At 38.5% G+C, this 18,723-nt stretch overlaps 4 protein-coding genes across 5 annotated transcripts in view; 1 reads left to right on the top strand and 3 right to left on the bottom strand.

The window, feature by feature from the left end:
* Positions 1-2,558: 2,558 nt before the first annotated feature.
* Positions 2,559-7,265, bottom strand: MKKS (MKKS centrosomal shuttling protein). The gene is made up of 4 exons (XM_072857443.1): positions 6,273-7,265; positions 5,575-5,750; positions 4,758-4,868; positions 2,559-4,293 (listed from the first exon to the last, which is right to left on the bottom strand). Exons 1-4 carry the CDS (start codon positions 7,261-7,263, stop codon positions 3,853-3,855), a joined length of 1,719 nt encoding a protein of 572 aa, XP_072713544.1. The 5' UTR covers positions 7,264-7,265; the 3' UTR covers positions 2,559-3,852.
* A 30-nt stretch (positions 7,266-7,295) lies between these two features.
* On the bottom strand, positions 7,296-7,674 carry LOC140649769 (uncharacterized). The gene has a single exon (XM_072857447.1). The coding sequence runs from the start codon at positions 7,672-7,674 to the stop codon at positions 7,522-7,524; it is 153 nt and encodes a 50-aa protein (XP_072713548.1). The 3' UTR covers positions 7,296-7,521.
* Positions 7,675-8,692: 1,018 nt separating this feature from the next.
* LOC140649768 (uncharacterized) lies at positions 8,693-10,268 on the bottom strand. 2 transcript variants are annotated; one of them, XM_072857445.1, is made up of 2 exons: positions 10,140-10,268; positions 8,693-8,901 (listed from the first exon to the last, which is right to left on the bottom strand). In XM_072857445.1, the coding sequence occupies exon 2, from the start codon at positions 8,882-8,884 to the stop codon at positions 8,693-8,695; it is 192 nt and encodes a 63-aa protein (XP_072713546.1). In that variant the 5' UTR covers positions 8,885-8,901; positions 10,140-10,268. The 2 variants fall into 2 exon arrangements, with proteins under 2 accessions (XP_072713546.1, XP_072713547.1); XM_072857446.1 differs by having other exon boundaries at positions 8,693-8,897; positions 10,140-10,264.
* Positions 10,269-10,434: 166 nt separating this feature from the next.
* The window catches only part of SLX4IP (SLX4 interacting protein), an 80,913-nt gene continuing 72,624 nt past the window's right edge, over positions 10,435-18,723 (top strand). The window contains exons 1-3 of the mRNA XM_072857442.1: positions 10,435-10,595; positions 11,854-12,004; positions 16,408-16,456. Coding sequence (XP_072713543.1) covers positions 16,430-16,456 — 27 coding nt within the window. The 5' untranslated portion in view covers positions 10,435-10,595; positions 11,854-12,004; positions 16,408-16,429. The remainder of the gene's footprint in view (positions 10,596-11,853; positions 12,005-16,407; positions 16,457-18,723) is intronic.

The raw sequence follows: 18,723 nt of genomic DNA, 5'->3' as shown, positions 1-18,723 counted from the left end.
TTTCTGCATCTCCAGAACAGTAGTAAATACAAATCCAGTTAAAGTTCTTCCTATGACATTGACTGACTCATGGATATTGATTTTTCTGAGATTGAAGGGTGTAGTACTTACATGACTCAGTTCACGTGGCACTACTGAAAATGTGACAAATACTACATTTTGCTACTCAGCACAGCAAAATAAAGGCACAAGTAAAATTCAGAAGTTCAGGTTTTGGGTAATGTGAATTGTTTTGTATATGCTCTACTGTGCTTGCAATATTCCAGGCGGTATTTTTCTTACAAGCTTTGACAACAATAAATACTCTCTTATCTTACCGGGACAGATCTAACACTGTAACAGCTGGTTAGCCTAAAAATGCCCAAGCACTTCTGAAAAAAGAATCAGTGTTACACTACCAATACAGTAAGGTTAGGTTCCCCAAACTCCTAAATCTGTTTCTACCTTGTCTTCAAGGATGAGCGTATGAACATCTGGTCTGAAACACATGCAGAGCACAGACTCTGAAGACTTACATGATACAGTAAGGATTGCTGAGGTGTCTGACAATGCTTGTCTTGAAGTTCAGCCATTCCTGCACAGGGCTTTAAGGTCACATTTCTTTGCGTGTGCGTACCGAAGACGTAAGGCAATAAATTAGGTTACTGTTAGCAACAGTAATATACTGTTGCTGAAGTTTCAGAGAAAAAGAAAATACACCCAGATTCAATATACTGGGAGAACAGGGGAGTTTTACCTAGCAGAGTAGTTTAAGGAGCCTACATAAATCCTGGCCAAAGTTCCCTTAATGAAATGACTATAATATTTCAGCAAGGATTTGAGTTTGTTTTGAATTATCTATCTCTTTGTTCCTGTGCAGCAAGTAGTTCTTCACTTTACATCTGGATCTTACTTAGAACTCTTCACCCACAAATCTCCATGCCTTAAGAAGAGTTATCTTTGTTCTCATTTTATAGATAGGGAAATAGACAGAAAAAGACTTCGGATATGGCTCAGAGTGACTCTACAACTTCACAAATCAGCAGCAGACCCAGGGAAAAGCCAGTATTCTGCATTCTTTGGCCATGCCAAAATAGTAACATTTAATGGTATGTCTACTGGAAATAGGACGCAATAATAGAAATACTAATGATCCCTACATTAATCAGCATTTTCAGGTCTTCACTTTGAAGTTTTAAATACCAAATGGGAACTGAAATACTGAACAAAAACTGAAATACTGAATTGAGGAGCAACTATATTAAACTGGCATCTTACTTAAATATGCTGACCTGAGTGATTGTAATATCAGCACTTCTTTTTGCTCCTGCTAAGCCTGGAGCACTGACACAGCTGAGAAAGCTGGAGATTAATGTTCTTACTTCTTGTGCATTACCAGTAGAATTATTAAAATTTAAATTAATAGCCTCTGAGCAATCTGTGGAAGTCAGACGTGACTGAGGTCATGATCAGAAAACACTTGTCTCTTAATAATACTTGTGTAATGCTAACTTTTCCCACTGAACAAACTTTACATTCCAAGGGGAGGAGGAATAAAACTGTAGTGGCTTCTCAGAGGACTTACAACTGGGGATATTTCATTTTGTCATTTTCAAAACGCAGGGGGGGAAACACACCATTTTTGCACCTAAGTTTTATCAGGAAACATGGGAGTTCAGCAAAGTTATTTTTATGTTGCTCTTGGATTGAGAGTCAAAATTCTATTTACTTGCATTTTAAACAGTATCCAAACTTGTATTCCTCCTGTGTTACCCACTAAAGATAGGGTAAGACTAACTACTAAAGGTTCAGGAAGATGGTAGCACAACTGAGAACTGAAGCTGAACTGCCCATAAGCAGCAGTGCCAGCTGCTTATTTATCCTTTTCAGTCACATTGGGAGACAAAAATTCATTGTTCTGGAAACTATCTATATATGAAACAATCTTTGGTTCAGGTATAAATGGACTTTTACCTACTCACCAAAAATTAATTTTTTCACAATTTTCTAATGTGTGATTTTCTTAAGACTGGGGGGAGGGGGGGAAGAATAGAATTGGAGCTAACAACGGTTTTATAGGAGCTGTGAAGCAACCTTCAGATACCAAGATAAAGGAACACTAGCAACTACTTCTACTTAAATATTGGTTTAATTTTAACTTCACAGCTGTAGTCACTAAACTCAACATTTTTGCACTGCATAACAAGCTTCTACTATGGGAAGTAAAATACTCTAATTCAACACTGAGTTAGACACTCATAATTAGATGAAGTATTACCAAGATTCTTCCGTGCCTTAAGATACACACCATCATTTGGCTTCATTATTCTTGATGTTTTCACATGGTTCATGGCATATGGGAGGATCAAGATATGAAAGCAGCCTTTTTAGTAACCAACTTTGAACAGCCTCCATCTCAACCCTTGTAACATTCTTCCACAAATTCCCAAAGGATATCTTATAGCACTGAAGCAATCACTTCAGGTCATAAAAAGATAAAGAACTTTAAATAACTTTTCATTTTTTCCAGTGAGAAAATCATTTATGCTCTCAAAATGAAAAGGACTTTGTACAAAAGGTCTGGAAAGATCTGTTTTTAATTAGATATTTCAAAACTGAGTTATACAAAACAATTCTACTGCTTATACTCAGTAAATATATTAAAAACTTAAGAGACCAGGAAACAAATAAGCAGACTAGACTATAACTAACTCGGATGTTTTCTGGAAAAGCATGTCATGAACAACTTATCCCTTGTGACTGAAAAAAGAGGGAGAAGAAAAGGGGCAAAGAAAATGAGTTTAAGCAAGAAACTGTAACACCCCTTTTGATCTTGCATGCAAGCTGAAAATGAGAAAAAGTTTCAATCATTCAGTCTACAGCCTTATTTAAAGATCAAAACAAGCCTGAGCAGCTTAAAGCCTTACTTCATTAAAAGAAAAGAAGCTATGCACAGTCAAAGAGTTAATTGAATGGTAAGTGGGACATTCTTTCTTGCAGCTTTGCTTAAATGATAGAAACATTATTTATAAACTGTCCTGTATTCCACAGAAGACAATCAAGGTCCATTTTACAAAAGTTTTTTCCACACAGTCTGCCATTTCTTTTCAAATCTTCTATTGCTACCTTAAGATCTGCAGGTTGAGTTTTAATAACTTGCTAAATAAATGTCATATACAAATTAAAATCTTCCAGCCATTTAGAAACAGAAAGTGCACATAGTGACAAGATCTTCAGAATATAATTTGAAAATAAGTGGCTCAAGATATTTGCTAAGGAAAGCCTTCTTTTTTACCTACCAAATTAAAAATACCAGTGATAAAGTTCTGCTACAATACAAAAGTCTGTTTGAATGTGTAAAACCTTTGCTGAGACTACGTAAATTCTAATCCAGAAAATACGTTTTCTCAGCAAGTGAATCCATTTTTCCCACTCCTCTGAAGATGCCACAGAGCTAACAAACATCCAAAACTTTGCTTAATGCAAGGGAATATCATACAGGACTCCTTATATTCAGCACTTATTTACTGAAGGAGAACATTCAAATCTCCCAGAAGGACATGAGAAACACAGTTTTTGAAGTGTCATTCACTCTTTTGAATACACTAATTTTATTACTTGTAAGTCATATGTTACTATGATTCATTGTATATTTGGCTAATCATTTAACAGTTCCTAACAAAATGTTAAACACTTGAAAATGCTTGAGGGCACAGTAGATTAACAATCAGAAGAATACTTAATGGCCAACAGTTTGATTTAAAATTTCTGTTGTCCATATTCTAACCATTTAAAGTATCTTAACATGTTAATATATTACTCTGCTTTCAATTAAGTATCTTGCTGTGCAACACAATTCACATAAGATCAGAGCTAATTTTGATCTTCAATTACATATGAAAGATCCAAAATCAGATTGGCTGTCTCCAGAGCTACTTGTAGGCCACTACACTTTGCAGCAAAACAGTCCAATGTCAGAAAGTCAGCAACCTTTACTGAGGGGTCTTTAGGGCAGCCCTGTATAATAGGAGAGCCAAACTGGCCTTGCAAAAGCCTCCAGTTGAGATTCTCAGTGTTACCGTTAATCCCACAGCCACATTTTGAAACTAAATCTGACCAATTAGAGACAGAGGGAAAACCTGATGGAACAAACCAGCAGTGTCCATAAACCATGTCTGTAAGAATTTCTCCACCATCATGATTCAGAGAGCAAGCTACAGACTCCAGGGAACGGCAAAAACCATCAGCAACCAATTGGTATTGTGTCCGAGAACAATCCATATCTTTAAAACTGCTGCTGGACAGACTACAGCTCTAAAAAAAAACAAAATCAGAAAATTAAACACTTACAGAAATCATTTTAAACAAACACATATAGTACTGTTGCTTTATTTTAAACCAATGGTTCAATTTTAACTAAAAGAATTGTTCACGTGATGATTATTCCACAATAGGAAAGATCTCTAGACAAGTCAAAGCTGAGTTCTGCACGATTATCTTTCAATATCAAAATTCTACACATTTTTATTTTAACATTTAAAAAATAAGCACTTACTATAATAGATATCTAAAGAAAGATTAACAAGTACAAATACAGTATTAACAAAAGTCTGAAAAAGATGTCATTAGCACCAAGTGCTTCAAAAAGACCCCTTTGTTTTATATTAGCAAAAATGTGACATTAATCTAGAAAAGTGTTTTAACTGTAGCAGTGATTCTATGTAAATTCTTGTTTCTTAAGTATATTAACCAGCTTTAAAAAACCTTGTCTTACATACCTTGTGTCTTATGTACGAAGCCAAGTGAGTTTCTGTACAGCCACCTCCTAACAATGCCAAAGGTTCCTTCATTGTTAACTGTAACACATGTTCTGCAGTTTCACAGGCGCGCTGAAAACCATATGAATTTGCCATTAGACACACCGTGATTATTAGGATTTGGCCCCATTGAAAACTATGGGAATAAAATTCTCAGTAGTTTCTGGGATGGACTCCATAAACTTGAATTACGTGTGGCTACAAAGCTGCTGAGTGATTTCCAAAGCCATGTTTACTTAATAAGAAATTGTATTTATTTGTCCACACTCAATATGGAAAAGCAGAAATTAAAAAGCTGTATTTTATCCCTTCTTTTTGCAAAACAGGGTTATATCTAAATGTCAGTCCGTATCAATGACATTTCTAGAGCAAGTATTCAATGCAAAACTATGCTTGACTACCATTGCAGGTATTGCTGCTGGCCTTTTGCTGGGCAATTTTTTCCTCTATGCTCTCATAGACCAAGTAATGAGAATGAAAATGTTTATCCAGCACTGGCCTCAAGAACAGGTAAAAAAAGTTTCTCTCTCTAAACAACTTCCCATATTAACACAGAGGCATTAAATGAACATGAGCACTTCAAGGATTTTGAAATTCTGGAAACAAGAGTGTTTCTGAATTGCTTTCTTGAAATTGTGTACCTAAACTCTAACTAAACTCCATTTACATACTGAGAAATCACTTTCCTAAACTCACAGTATCCATACTTCTCATTACTTCTTTATTTTTCCATTAAAAACCTGACTTTTCAAGAAAGATTTCAAGAAAATTTGCTTACCTTCAATTCATCCCATGCTGTTTCATTTCTGTTACAGAGTATCAAGCTGCAGACAACTGTGTCAGGAGGAATTAGGTGCACAAAATGTTTTGAAGCAAAACTCTCAATGCGCACATCTTTCAAACTGCCATAACAACAGGGAGACAACGACTGTATGGATGCGATAGGCTTTGAACCTGTCCAATTAAGAAAAGCAGAAAACAGTATGAATTACTGTCGTCAGAAGAGCTATCTGTTGCATTTCATAAAGCATGAACTTTTTTCCTCTTGGCTTTTAAAATGATATATATTCTTTAATACCTAACATTTCAATCTACACAGGAAATCACAAACAGAAACCAACACGTTTTCAAAGTGCAAGACTTAGTGGTAGCTTAAGATAAAAAAAGTAATTGTTTTATTCTCATTAAATAAGTCTGAAAATCTGTATTTGCAACCAGTTACTATAATTGGATATTCCTCATGCAGCAATCAGTAATCACATGTGCAGTATGTAATCATTAGAGCCTGCAAAAGACCAACATCACCTTAAAAAATGGTTTTCAGACTAGAAAAGAACTCCTTTTGCTCAACTGCTAAGGTAGGATGCAGGCAGAACTAAGAGAATCCTTACTTTGCAATGACACCAACCTAGACAGGTTTTCATTACGAGATGAACATTAAGGACAATTGTTTAGTACAGAAAATTCGCTTCTTACCTGTCATCTGACTCAGGGGTTCCATCAGAGATAGCCCAGCTCTGTCCACAGCCATGACATGGTTCTCTTTCAGATACTGTTTCAAGGATGGATGGATAACTTTCTGGCACACTACAAGGCCGACCTCATCATTAATCAGCTGCTTTCCTACATTGAGCAACTGATTCAGCTCTGACATTTCTAGAGAAATTCCATGATGCACTGTTATAGTTCCTTCTTCAGGGTTGAAGAGGTCTCCTGACATGGACACACAGAAAAGTGCTATCTTGATCATGTTTGAACAAGTTCTTTTGACAGCAAGTGGTTTCGCCAATTGAATTTCTGGTGTTTCTATCAGTAGTCCAGGAAGAACTGTAGAATCCACAACTCTTCTACCTTTCACAGGTACTATTACACACTTTCCTAAAACAGCATTAGTCTCAACATGGCATGGAACAGTAAACATAAAAGCCTTTAAAATCAGCGTGGTGAGATGATCAACTTCTGGCTTATTAAGCATGCAAGCAGGTTTGCTTGTTAATACACTACGTACCAAACAAAGAAGAGTCTCAAGACTGCTAAAATCCACGGACACTCGGCAACCACAGGCCTCAGATTTGAGGTAGTCCATACATAAACTCAAAAGATGCTTGCTTATTTTAATGACAGTGCAAGATGCAACATTTAGGCTTTTAAAGTTTTCAATCAAACTACAGCAAAGAATGGCAGTAAATAAGCCACAGTCACTGAAGCGGGATATATGGTTCTGTACAGAGGCCGTCAAAACACTTAATACAGGATGACTGACAGAAAGACGACTGAGTATGGCTGAAGATTGTGAAGTTGTACAAACATAGCCCCCCATACCGTTGTGGAGCTGTTTGAGTCTACCTGCAGGACCATAGCAAGATTTTAAGATTCCACTTAGCAGAGACAGCGACTGACTAACTGTATCTTTAGCTAAAGGTTCACTAATAAATAACGGAGGCTTTTTAGCTTCAAGACGAGACATTTTCAAAGTAAGATTTTAATTCTGGCCAAAAAAAGGTATTTCATTTTTACTTGGATCTATAATTCACAGCACTTTTTAAATTTATAGTAGTACATTTTAATTATTTGCAGCCAAGGATTATGATTTTAAATGTGAAACAGTACATACACTACAATAATGACATTTTGTCATACAATAATGACTGCTCATCATCTATCTCTTAAAATGAGCATTAAATCCTATTGTGAAATTGGTACATCATGACAGCAGTAAGCTCTTTCATTCACAATGATCTTCCTTTTTAGCTTCTGAACGCGATCGAACAGATTTTTTTGCAACAAAGTTTACAAGCATGCTTCCAAAATGCACACCTATAAGTAACAGTCCTGCCCCAAGCAGAAAGTTCTTTCTACTCCAGCTAGCTTTCCTCATCTCTTCTGGCAACACTCACAGATGACAAGCTTCAAAGCTACTTATACCTACAATAAAAAACATAAAGGTATTAGGATAATCTTATGACACTATTGCATAGCTCAAACTGCTATTTTATTTTTCACAAAAAACTCACATAAGGACAAATATCAAACTATAATGCCTTTTAATTGAGAAAACCTATTATGTATATTACAAGCATATAGTACACAAATTATACGTGTTTGTTAATAACTTCAATTCTGACCACTAGTTTATATACTGTTTTACCTGTAGGTCTAGAAGTAACAGGCCACTATAAACTGCACTTAATTGTATGAGTGTGTCAAAACCGTAGTGATGTTAAACTGTTTTTACTGGAGAACAAAAGAACTGAACTACTCAGCGCTGCTTCCCCGGCAACCACTTCAGAAACAAAAGCTTTTAACGTTCAAACAACTTTAAGAAATCTTTGCCTCTGAAAGAAAGGTTTCTGACTTCAAGATGCCTGAGATACACAATTTTTTTCAGTTCTTAAACACTTCAAAACTTAAAGGAATATTTATTTACATTTCTGTGCAAAGGTAAAGTATTTAGACTTCTCTCATACTTCAGTTTCTTTTCCATTGTAATCACCATCCCTACTAACAACACAGAATATGCTAGTACATAAAGTCACAATTATTTCTGGGCAGTTTTGAACCTGAAAGGACACTTCTGCAGACCCAGTCACAGGAGTTTGACTATTGCCTTGAAGTTCTTGGAGTTTGTTTTTAAGTATCTTTAAGACCTATAATACCATCACTTAACTGATCCTATCACATGGGATTTAGTAGTAGTTTTTGAGATGTATGGTGCATTTTTTGGGTCCATGTAACTACCAGATTAACTGAGTTGCAAACAAGAATAGAACTCTGGAAGACTAAAGTTCGAGCAGCTAGACTGCATCTGTTAGAAAATTCTCATTTGACTCATGTCCTGCCTCAAAGATGCAGATACAACTAATTAGGCAACTTACCCACAATACATAGCACTAATGCTATTTTTCTTTATTTTTGTGATTGCTTCGCATCACGTACGCCACAATCCCAGGTTCTGGAACAACGTCCTCAGTCTTCACTTGGAAAATAGGACTGGACTTGATGTAAAACCACCCCCAGTGCACCAGCCCAAGGCTAGTTCCCATAACAATCAGAACTTTGTAGTCCTTCCAGATGGTTTTAAGACCCATTGCAAACTGGCATCTACCTAGGTAAAGATAATTTATTATTTTAAATATATTCTAGAAATCCTTTTTTTAACTCTATAATAATAGCACAGAACAGATGAACCTGAATGTTAATATCTTTAATTACAGTGCAGCAGATGATTAAAACACAAAATGACACAAGAAAGTCTTACTTTGTGAACTTCAAAAAAAGGCCATAAAAATAACCTCAATTCAGACATCTTAAAGTGTTAATTGCTGCATTTACTTCAAGCTTTGGCATGCTAAATCTTCAAGCTTTCTCAGTTTGTTATGTTTATCTAATTACAAATGTTACTGCTTCAGATGGTAAATATTTGAAGTCTAAAACAAAGCAGTTTCCAAGTACACCATTTCTTTCCCCCCAGTTAATAAAATTCAATGACTAACCGAGCTCCTAATAGAATATGGAACTTTTAACTTGCAGGCTAAACAAGCTGCAATGCTTCCGACATCACTTCACATTGCCCAGAGCAGAAGCTATGCCCGACTACCTTAGCCCTCCTTGCCCTCGATCTTCAGAAACTACAAGGTATCAGTACAAACATAATAAATATATCCTTGCCTAAATAGAATGCGTAAGCCTCTACTTTCCATGGAATTTCATTGAGAATTACCAACTACAGGAAAGAAGGTATGTATACTCAGGTTTTCTATCAAAATAACTTCTTGGTTTAAAGAGCTGCAAAGGTACAACTCGGAGAGTAAATGTTCCTACGCCCGCCCTACTTCATCCACCTGACAGGGGTAACGTGTCCTACCAACCCCCCTCCATCACGCTGATGGAGATATCACAGCTTCGCACCACTTGGCACACAAAGCAAAGCGGACTCGAAAGTCGCGCAGCCGGCCGGTACGCCTGAGACAGCCGCACTCCGGCTGTAAGGTGCTGGGGAGACGCTGAAGCGAGCGGCCGCGGCCCGGCCCAGGCAGCCCGCCTTCTGACGGGCGGGCCGGCGGCAGGGAGTCCACCGCCCCCGGTCACGCCGCCACATATCCGCAGCCGACCCCCCCCACCCCCCATCCCCGCGTCCCAGCGACCTTGCGGCGCGGACGCCTGAGAGGGGAGCGGCTCTCCTCGGGCCAGAGGCACCTGAGGAAGACGGGCACGGCGGGAGGGACCGGGGCGAGGAAGAGGGCCGGCACACCCGAGGCTTCTCTCCCCTTTCCTCACGCAGCAACAGGCTGCGCGTGGGGAAGGCGCTGCCCGGCCACCCCCAGCGGCCATCCCGGCGCTCACCTCGGCTCTCACCGCGGGGAGGGAGGGGAGGACTCGGCTGCCCGGCCGCCGGCGCCTCAGGCCCCAGGGGCCGCTCACCCTCCCCTGCGCGTTCAAACGTCCAGCGGCAGGAAGCAGCCTCGCGCAGACCGGAAGTGCGGCTCACGTCCCGCCTCCCCGCCCGCACGGGGCTGAGGCTAGCGCGGGGGTGTTCCTCCTCTCGCTCGCCATTGGCCAAGCCCTGCGTCAGGTGACAACGAGGCGCGCTCGCTCTCTCGCGGGGCCCGGGTGCGCCTACAGTCACCCGCGTGCGGCTGCCCCGGCGGCCATTTTGCGTTCGGGCAGGGTAGGGCGGGCGGTGGCTACAGCCGGCGGCCATTTTGGATAGGGGAGAAGAAGCTCATGCTCGGCAGCCATCTTACTTAGGGGCAGCGGAGCCGTTAGAACCGTTGGAAGCAGGCACGGCGCAGGGAGGAGGTACGGCGCGACTACGGCGGCAGCACTACCGCCGTTCGGCTGGGACCCTCGGCCGGGAGGCTCCTGAGGGGAGCGGCCGCGCCTCGGTCTTCAGTCTCGCTTAGATAAACGTGTGAGGTGATGAGGGGGAGCTGCTGCGGCGGCGGTGCCGGCCGGCTCCCGCCGCACCTCCCTCAGGCGCCGCCTCGGCTGGTTCCCTCCCGTGCCGCCCCCCCGCAGCACCCCCTCCCGGCCCGGCGAGGTGCCAGCCTCGAGAGCACCGGCCAGAACCACCGGTTCAAAATATGTCTCTCTGATTTTTCTTCCTTGCTTAACTGCTCTTGCAGTCGCTCCGCGTTACTTCGGCGCGCACCTGTCCGAGCCTTCCTACAGGCGGACAGCGTTGCTCTGAGCAAAACAAGTTCAAGAAAACTTCGTTGCTTGGCCTCTTCTAAAAATTTTTCTTAGTTCTTATTCTATTCTGCATCTTTTCTGTATTCACTCTTCTTCTCTCTCCTCCTACTCCTGCAGTCGCTGTGAAGAATATCTTGTCTTACATTAATATGTTGATACATGGCTTTATTTTTAATTTTGTGTACAGTTGTACACTGTAGCCAAAAGACAATTTTTTAATGCTTAACCTTCATACAAAAAGGAGTATAACCATTTTTTTTTAAGTTTTGTGGAACAGCTGAATGCAAAGTTCAAACTTAAAAAAAAAAAAAGGCATTCAGCAATGCAACAAGATCATAGCCAGCACCTGTCTGTAATAAGCATGCTGATGTTCCTCAGAATCTCTCATTCCTCTAGTTCTATATAGTTGTGTGGTGAAAGGGTAACATTGAACTTTAAAGGTGAAATGACAGTTCATGAATGAAGGAGTGTCTATAACAATGAACTAAAAATAGGCTAACTTGCTGGAATACTAGTTTCCAAAGGTTAAGTGGAGAAACTGGGAACAGTGGGCCTAAAAATCCAGAAACTGCAAAATGTGAAGATTCTGGTATGTCTTCAGAACTAGAAATACTTTACTAAATATGTGAGTAGCTGAGTATTACACTGCTCATCCCAAGCTTAGGATCAGTTCTCAGAAACTGACTAAAAGAGTGCTGGGTCTGGGCTGGACAGCGTTTGACTCCGATACCTAAGGAGTGGAAAGTTTAGAAAAATTCTCTTTTGTGTTGTGATAGTTAATTTTGAACTACAAAAATAGTTAATATTAACGTACTCTATAGAGTTCCTTAATTAGCATTTGTGTTTTTGTTTCTGCCTTTTTCAGGTGCCCACATTTCCCCACACATGGTAAAGGTGGGCAGAGTCTGAATAGTTTGCATTTGTGTTAGGAGCTCCTGTATCTTCAAGTGGGCATGTGAGGCAGGAGTTTTCAGTTCCTCATTCCTGAAGTAGAAAGAAGCTACTTCTTTGCTAAGGTAAGATGCTCTTCATCAGCTGGCAGAAAACACTTTAGCTCGCTCTCTAGGAGGCCATGTTTCTTGGCTTCTCAGTGTCTACCATTCCACTTAACGTCAAATTTAGGAAAGAACAATATTCTGCCACGTTATTTTTGAAGCGTGTCTCACTCTAGCTACAGGAAACCTATGTGTTTAATTCTAGATCATGTTTTCTTGTACAGGCTGTCTATAAAAAATTTAGATGTTGAAATACTACAAATACCACATCAAGACTTTTTTTTTAAACATATAAATATATATAGTTTCTGAGAGAACTTTTTCTGCCTTATTTGCTTATCTTCACATTTCTTTATGTACAGTTTCCTTTAGAGGTTTGCATTAGTTTGCAACAGATATGGTATGAAACAGATTCTTGTTACCAAATAGTAGCAATTGTAATAGATCTTTGTTTCTTGCGGGTTTTTTTCAACACAGAAAAATGCCAAAGTATTTTGGGGCCTGCTGGCTTTTTTTCTTGTACCATTGATGGGTGCTTTTCCTCATTTTCTGATGTCTTAGTATTGGGTATCTTTTCATCTGTGATAGTTCAGTGACTTTCCTGATGGTTCACGTATTAGGTGTATTCTTTTTGGTTTCCTAAGGATTTGCTTACATTTATTCTGTCTGCTGTATTTCCTTTGTTTTATCTGTATGGTCAGTGAAAAGAATGGGGTAGTCAGCAAACTCCCAAAGTCAGCTTATTCCCATGAAGAGCAAATTGAACCAAAGGTTACGTTTCTTGCACATCTCTTTTCTTTTTTTTTTTTTTTCTTTTCTTCTGTTATTTTGTAAATTGGATTTGGAGAGGATTTCTGCCTGTCAGCAGTCCTTCTCACATCAGTGGTAGCAGACTTGTTGCAACAGTAGTATTCTGGATGGCAAATTGTTACAAAAAAGGTTGGTCATGCCAGAATACGTTCAGCTGACTGATCCCTGTGCTTGCTTTGTTCTCATGCAGGACATCAGCTTTTGGAAAAGAGATGATGCTCTGGCATGTTTTGTTGCAACTCTACTTCATATTATTGCTACTGTAAGGATTAATGATAAAAGATTAGCAGTCCAAATACTGTTCTTCAGTTCACAAGCCTGCAGCACCATCACGAATTGTATGCCATATGCAGCTCAAAAATGGCGTACAATCTAGGTGAACTATGTTCCTGGAAGCATGAGGCAAAGTACCTTGTGTTCTACCATATCCCAAGATACAGGTAATTCCATGTAAATGTTAGGTTTGTTCAATATTATCATTGCTGTTGTAGGAGCCCTTAGTTGATGGTGCGCTCCATAGCAAGTTGTGTTTCTAATTACAGATTTCCTAACTTCAGGTTACGATTCTAGCTACTTGGAGAAGAGACTATAGCACTTAACACTCTCCTACTTTTTGTTGTTTCTTGCCTACTGTTTTTTCTTTTTCTTTTTTTTTTTTTGTTGGGGGGAGGAGGTAGGGATCATTAGTAAAGCTCTAGATACTAGCCTTTCATTAAAATTAAAAATCCAATCCTGAAATGCTGCTGTGAGACTTTTTTTTTAAGAGAATCTGATGAGTCGTATGTGCCCAGGTTTTGTGGTGTTTTGAAAGGGCTGTGATATATCTTACTTGCTTTTTATTTTTGCATGATGGGGTGGGTAGTCCTTCCTTGGAGTTCTTGAGCACCAGGAATACAATGTTGTACACCATTACAAGGAACTGAGAAGTGCATTTGGTTTTCACTTGGTGGCTGCCATTTCCCTTTAGCATCTCTTCTGACCTAGTTCTAGCAGCTGCCTTTTCAAGAATTTCTGAGTTTTATCTCCTAGTAAGATTCTTCTCATAGTTGTTCTACTATGTTTACTTCTATAAAGTAGCACCTTAATACCTGACTGAATTGAAATATGATATTCAAAGTGGTCCAGAGCACTGTTCCTTATATTGTGTTTCTCAAAATTGCTATTGGTAAAGTTGACAGAATTTACTCCGATAAGATAGAAAAGCTTCTAGGGCTATTTTGTGCAAAGGAGAAGGATAGTCGTGTGGCACCAGGCATGATATTCCAACTTCTGTCTGTGTGACTGTTACTTGAGAATTCAATTTGCTATATAATTCTCTGCTTACTATTACTGTGCAGCTGATAAAAGCTCTAACTTTGAGTGTTTTCAGAGCATAGTTGAAACATTTTATTAACTATATTAGAGTTTATTTTCAGTAGTTCCTTGCAGAATGGTTTTCAGTTCAAACTCATTTTAACCTGGTTACAGTAACAGCCATTTTACTTCTCACTGTTTACGATCCTTTTACTGTTTCTGTTTCTTACTGCTTGGATATTGATATGATATATAGAAAAAAAAATCATTGAAGTAATAGAGAGTTTTCCTTGAGCCACTATGTGGAATTGTGCCCTTGTTACTTTCACATTTTCTGATAGTTGTTTTGAAATCTCAGGTCTCAGCATTTGGATATTTGGAATGGAAGCACTGCATAGAAGTGTTTATTTAGTTCAAAATGATTACTGTTGAATCTTAAGATCAAAATTATCTGTGCTATGCTATGTAGTTGTAAAGTGGGTCTTTATCTTGTTTTGCACTTTTTTGAAGTTAAATAAGGATAACAACTGCATTTTGAAATGTGTAAGTGTAGTGCCTGACAGAGACACATATCACCAACCTGACTTGTATCCTGAAATTTTGACAGCTCTATCTCAGTGCTTTACAATAACTTGAAGTATGCAGTGAGAAATGGGCATGTCTTCCTGCATTCTTACTATTTTCCTATACCATCTCTGACAAAATTGACCAGATTTGTCTGTCTTATTAAGAGACTAATCCTTTAGGAAACTTTAGAGCGTAAAAGGCAGCTCTATTCTCAGGGTCATTTCTGTTGCAGTTCATCTATTGCAGGCAGCAGCTACTGACACTGGTATTCTTTATTGATTTTGAAGCTTGAACTGTATTGTTTGAGTACTCTACCTTCTGCCAGTATGCCGAGACCCTTGTTCACCTGGTTTTCTGTCCAATCCAAGTCTCTTCCTTGTCTGCTGCCTCTGTTCCTATCCTGTGTGAAAATAGAATGTAAATTATTTTTTTTATTCCTGGGTTTTTGTAGAATAACTGAAATCAGTGTGGAAGGTGACTAGACGTGTGGTTTGGCTTGCAAGCCAACTTGAAGCTTGTAGTCATCGAGTGAGACACAGTGTTCTTCTAAGGGGGGGGAAATCTTAGCAATTAATTGAAGGTTTCTTCTTGTGCCCAAGGCAGGGTGCATTTAACTGAGGCAGGGTCAGGGTCTGTACGCCTAAATGTACCTCACTCAGTATCCCAAATTAAGCAATCTAAATCCTGTTTGGGGTAAGCAAGAGGAGAGTATGTCTAAAATTCACTTTACTTTTGTGCAACCACAGTAATGCTCGGGTCACATTGCTTTATGCATGTAGTAGTCTAAAATTTTAAATATACATAGCATGTATATATATATATGCATACTAGGTGCAGAGAAGCCATAGTTTCTTATTAAAAAAAAAAAAGTGACTGTGCTTTGTTCTTGAACTGGTTTAAACTGTGATACTACTGATTACCAGAACTGCAGGTAGTGAATGGGTGTCTAAATTCTGAAGTTTGCTTACTGCTGCTTGGTTTGAAAGCAAATTTTGAAATTTGCTTAGTGTTACTGAGCCCCTGTTAAGAGAATGTGACAGGATATTATTTCTATAGGGCCATTGTATGCAGGCTGTTTTGGGCTCCCTAGCTAAGTAGAAATGGAGTATGCACACGATGGGAAGGGATGAACTTTACATAGAGAGGTTTGAGGACTCTCTTGACTAAAGCAGGTATTATTTAATATATTAAGATTGTTTTTTCTTGAAAACATTACCTTTTTTAGTTTTGAAAACAATACCTGCTTTACCTTTTTCTTGAAAACAATATATTTTTCTTCCCTCTTTTCTTCTTCGTTCTTTCTTTCTTTAAGCTATGCAAAGGGATTTTATGTGAAGCTATTACTTTGAAAGAGAAACTAGGCCAGGAGCTCTACACATAGGGACCAGTGGTTGAGACAGTAGTGAAGGAATATTCCAGGCTTAGTTTGCTGCTCTCTGAAAGGCTTCTTGTGGATAAGTTAGGTAGGTTTGTCTCTGTCTTCGTAGTAGTCTGAAAAATAGTTCTAACTTTGTATTTCATGTGTTGGATGCTGAGTGCCTGAACAGTTATGAGGTTCACTGAAAGAAATCAACGCAGGTAGTTAAGTAATTCTCCTTTAAATAAGAGTTTTCCTTGGTTTTCTTAAAGCAGAGTATAGGGTTTGAAGAAGAGCAGTAATGACAAAAATGAGTTATAGATTTTAAAAATCCTTCTTGGTGTAGAGATCTGAGTTTTTCTATAGTGCTGATCACTTTTAATTGATATTTTTATAGGGCCAACTTACACTGACTTATCATGGCATCCAACAAATTTGTCATTAAGGTAAGTAGAATGTCATAGCTTTCATTAAAAAAAAAAAATCTGTAATACTGCTTAGAATGTGTGTATGTTGATTTTAAAAGTTAATGATGAAGAGGTGCATCCTTCAGGCTTCTGGTCATAGTAGCATATTTTGTATGAGCTTTTCTCTTTCTTTGGAAGCAAACTTCTTGAATCGCTGCTGTATCATGGCAGAGTGTATCTGTGGTCAGCTGAAGATTAAAATAATGTAACTAAAAGTGATTAGTTGTGTAGTTAGAATTAGAAACTGCATGAATTCTCAGTAAAACAGTATTTGCTACCTGAAATAAAATTTAGGGTTGATTCTTCTCGTACTGAAATCTTGCAGTATTACTTGTGTACTTCCCAGGTAGTCTAAGAGTTCCTGGTTTAAGGTGTGGCAATGTTCTCAAACTCTTTATCACACTCCACTCTTTATTTGCATCTTTTTTTTTGCCTCTCTTCCCATTTTCAGGGATTAGTTGTCTTACTTCCAGTAAAATGCCATTGCAGTTTATTTTGCAAACAGTCTCTACTTTTGGTTATATATCTGAAGAGTAATGCTTTTCAAAACATTCTGTAATGAACATAGCACTTAATAGTTCTTCTACTGTAACTATATCAGTTTATCAATAAATAAAACTAATTGTTCACTAAAAATTGTGAAACCTTCTCTCCTGTTTCTGTGTTCCTGTATGTCCGGGGTAGTTTAGGTAATGCATACATTTCAAAGTGATTAGCACAATGTATTATTCTCTTGGAAATATTTTTTCCAGGAATTTTCTTAACAGAAAAGACTTTCCTCTGTGGATTAGCTTGGGTTTTTTGGAGGGCAGCTACAAAAACCTTCCTGACTGATCAGGCTGTGGAAGCTGTTGAAGCTTGGTTTTGTGGGTAACCAACCTGTACAACAAGCAGACCAAACGCTTTATTTGTGTGCTATGTGTTCTTTTCCAAGGAAAACTGCTGTCATTTAGTGGGATGTTTGCTTTAATTTTTTTACTGTTTAACATGATTGTAAACCTTAAATTGTCAGCATCATGTCTATACTATTCACTTCTTCTGTATTGATATAGGAGTTAGGAGAAATATCTTTGATTTTGAGCACATTTTAGCTGATACTTTGAGTCTATATGCCGCCGATGTGGCTAACAACAGGAGCTGAGGCTGAAGGAGTTGTTTTTCTCAGCTGAGAACTCTTGATATCATCAATATTAATGTAAGTGCCCAAGAAAACAAGTGGTGTGAGTTAAAATATCTTCACTAGATAAAAAGCCTTAAGATATTCGATTACTGACCTGCATTATTACAGCTTGCTGATTCAGCATAGACACTTTACCGGTGTTCAGCATGTACCCTGGCAGTCACTAAGTAGTTTGACATCACTGACTATCTGCGCAAATAGATAGGTTCTCATTGAGCATGTGTCTGTACGTAAGCAATAGCACAGATAGAACTTTTGAGAGTGCCAATGAGATACAACTTTATTTTCTTTCTGGTAGTATTCAAGAAATGAGAATAAGTTTTTGCATGTACTGAATGCTGAAAGGTAACTTTGCCTTGACTAAAATATATAATGTAAATATGTGAAAAGCTGATTGGAATTCACTTTGTGCACAGATGTGTAACATTTTACTTGTTAGATCGGGGCTTTTGTGTGAATTTTTGCTTCTTTACATTCACTGGATTTGTGTTTAATGTGAATTTTGAAAGACTGTTCAATCTTCATATACATTTTTCAAGGAAGATCCCTGTGCAGAAGATTCTTCATTAAAAGGCAGAAAATATTCTCACTCCTCTCTGCAGGGGGAGTATAGAAAATACTATGTTCTTACTTTTAGGTTCCTCGTGTTTGAAATTGATAGGGGTATTTTACCGAGTCTGAAAATGTTTCATGCATGCCTTGTCTTCTACGTTTCTCTACTTTTAAAAGTTTTTAGATTTTGTAAGCATGTGTATGTTAATCTTTTTGGTAAGAGAGCGAGAAGTACAGCTTATCAGTCTTTCAAGTCTTAGCTGACTGGAACGTAACTAAGAGGAAAACACCTATAATGTGTTTAATGGCTTTGCTTCTTAACAGCATGTATTTTATATGAGAATCTCTGTATCTCCAATGTAATGGTCACTTATTTTCAGTAGAGGGAGTAGTTGGACTATTTTTGGAAGGCGATCCTAAGCTTGGTTTTATGGGCAATTAAAAGCGATTGAAATAAAATAATTGATGCAGTAAAATAGCTTTAAACCTTAATACAAAAACTACAGTTAGGTCC

The sequence above is a fragment of the Ciconia boyciana genome, chromosome 3 (assembly GCF_034638445.1).
Source record: "Ciconia boyciana chromosome 3, ASM3463844v1, whole genome shotgun sequence".
In the NCBI taxonomy this organism is placed as follows: Eukaryota; Metazoa; Chordata; class Aves; order Ciconiiformes; family Ciconiidae; genus Ciconia; species Ciconia boyciana.
Note: the sequence above shows the minus strand (reverse complement) of the source record. Positions and strands in the feature narration are given on the sequence as shown.

What these genes read in the sequence shown, in the direction of transcription:
- MKKS (XM_072857443.1), bottom strand. Translation starts at nt 7,263, where the DNA reads ATGTCTCGTCTTGAAGCTAAAAAGCCTCCGTTATTTATTAGTGAACCT. An exon ending in ACCCCTGAGTCAGATGACAG is followed by an intron (nt 5,751 to 6,272) that starts GTAAGAAGCGAA and finishes TTAATTGGACAG; the next exon opens with GTTCAAAGCCTATCGCATCC. An exon ending in CTTCGTACATAAGACACAAG is followed by an intron (nt 4,294 to 4,757) that starts GTATGTAAGACA and finishes GTTTTTTTTTAG; the next exon opens with AGCTGTAGTCTGTCCAGCAG.
- LOC140649768 (XM_072857445.1), bottom strand. Translation starts at nt 8,884, where the DNA reads ATGGGTCTTAAAACCATCTGGAAGGACTACAAAGTTCTGATTGTTATG.
- LOC140649769 (XM_072857447.1), bottom strand. Translation starts at nt 7,674, where the DNA reads ATGAGGAAAGCTAGCTGGAGTAGAAAGAACTTTCTGCTTGGGGCAGGA.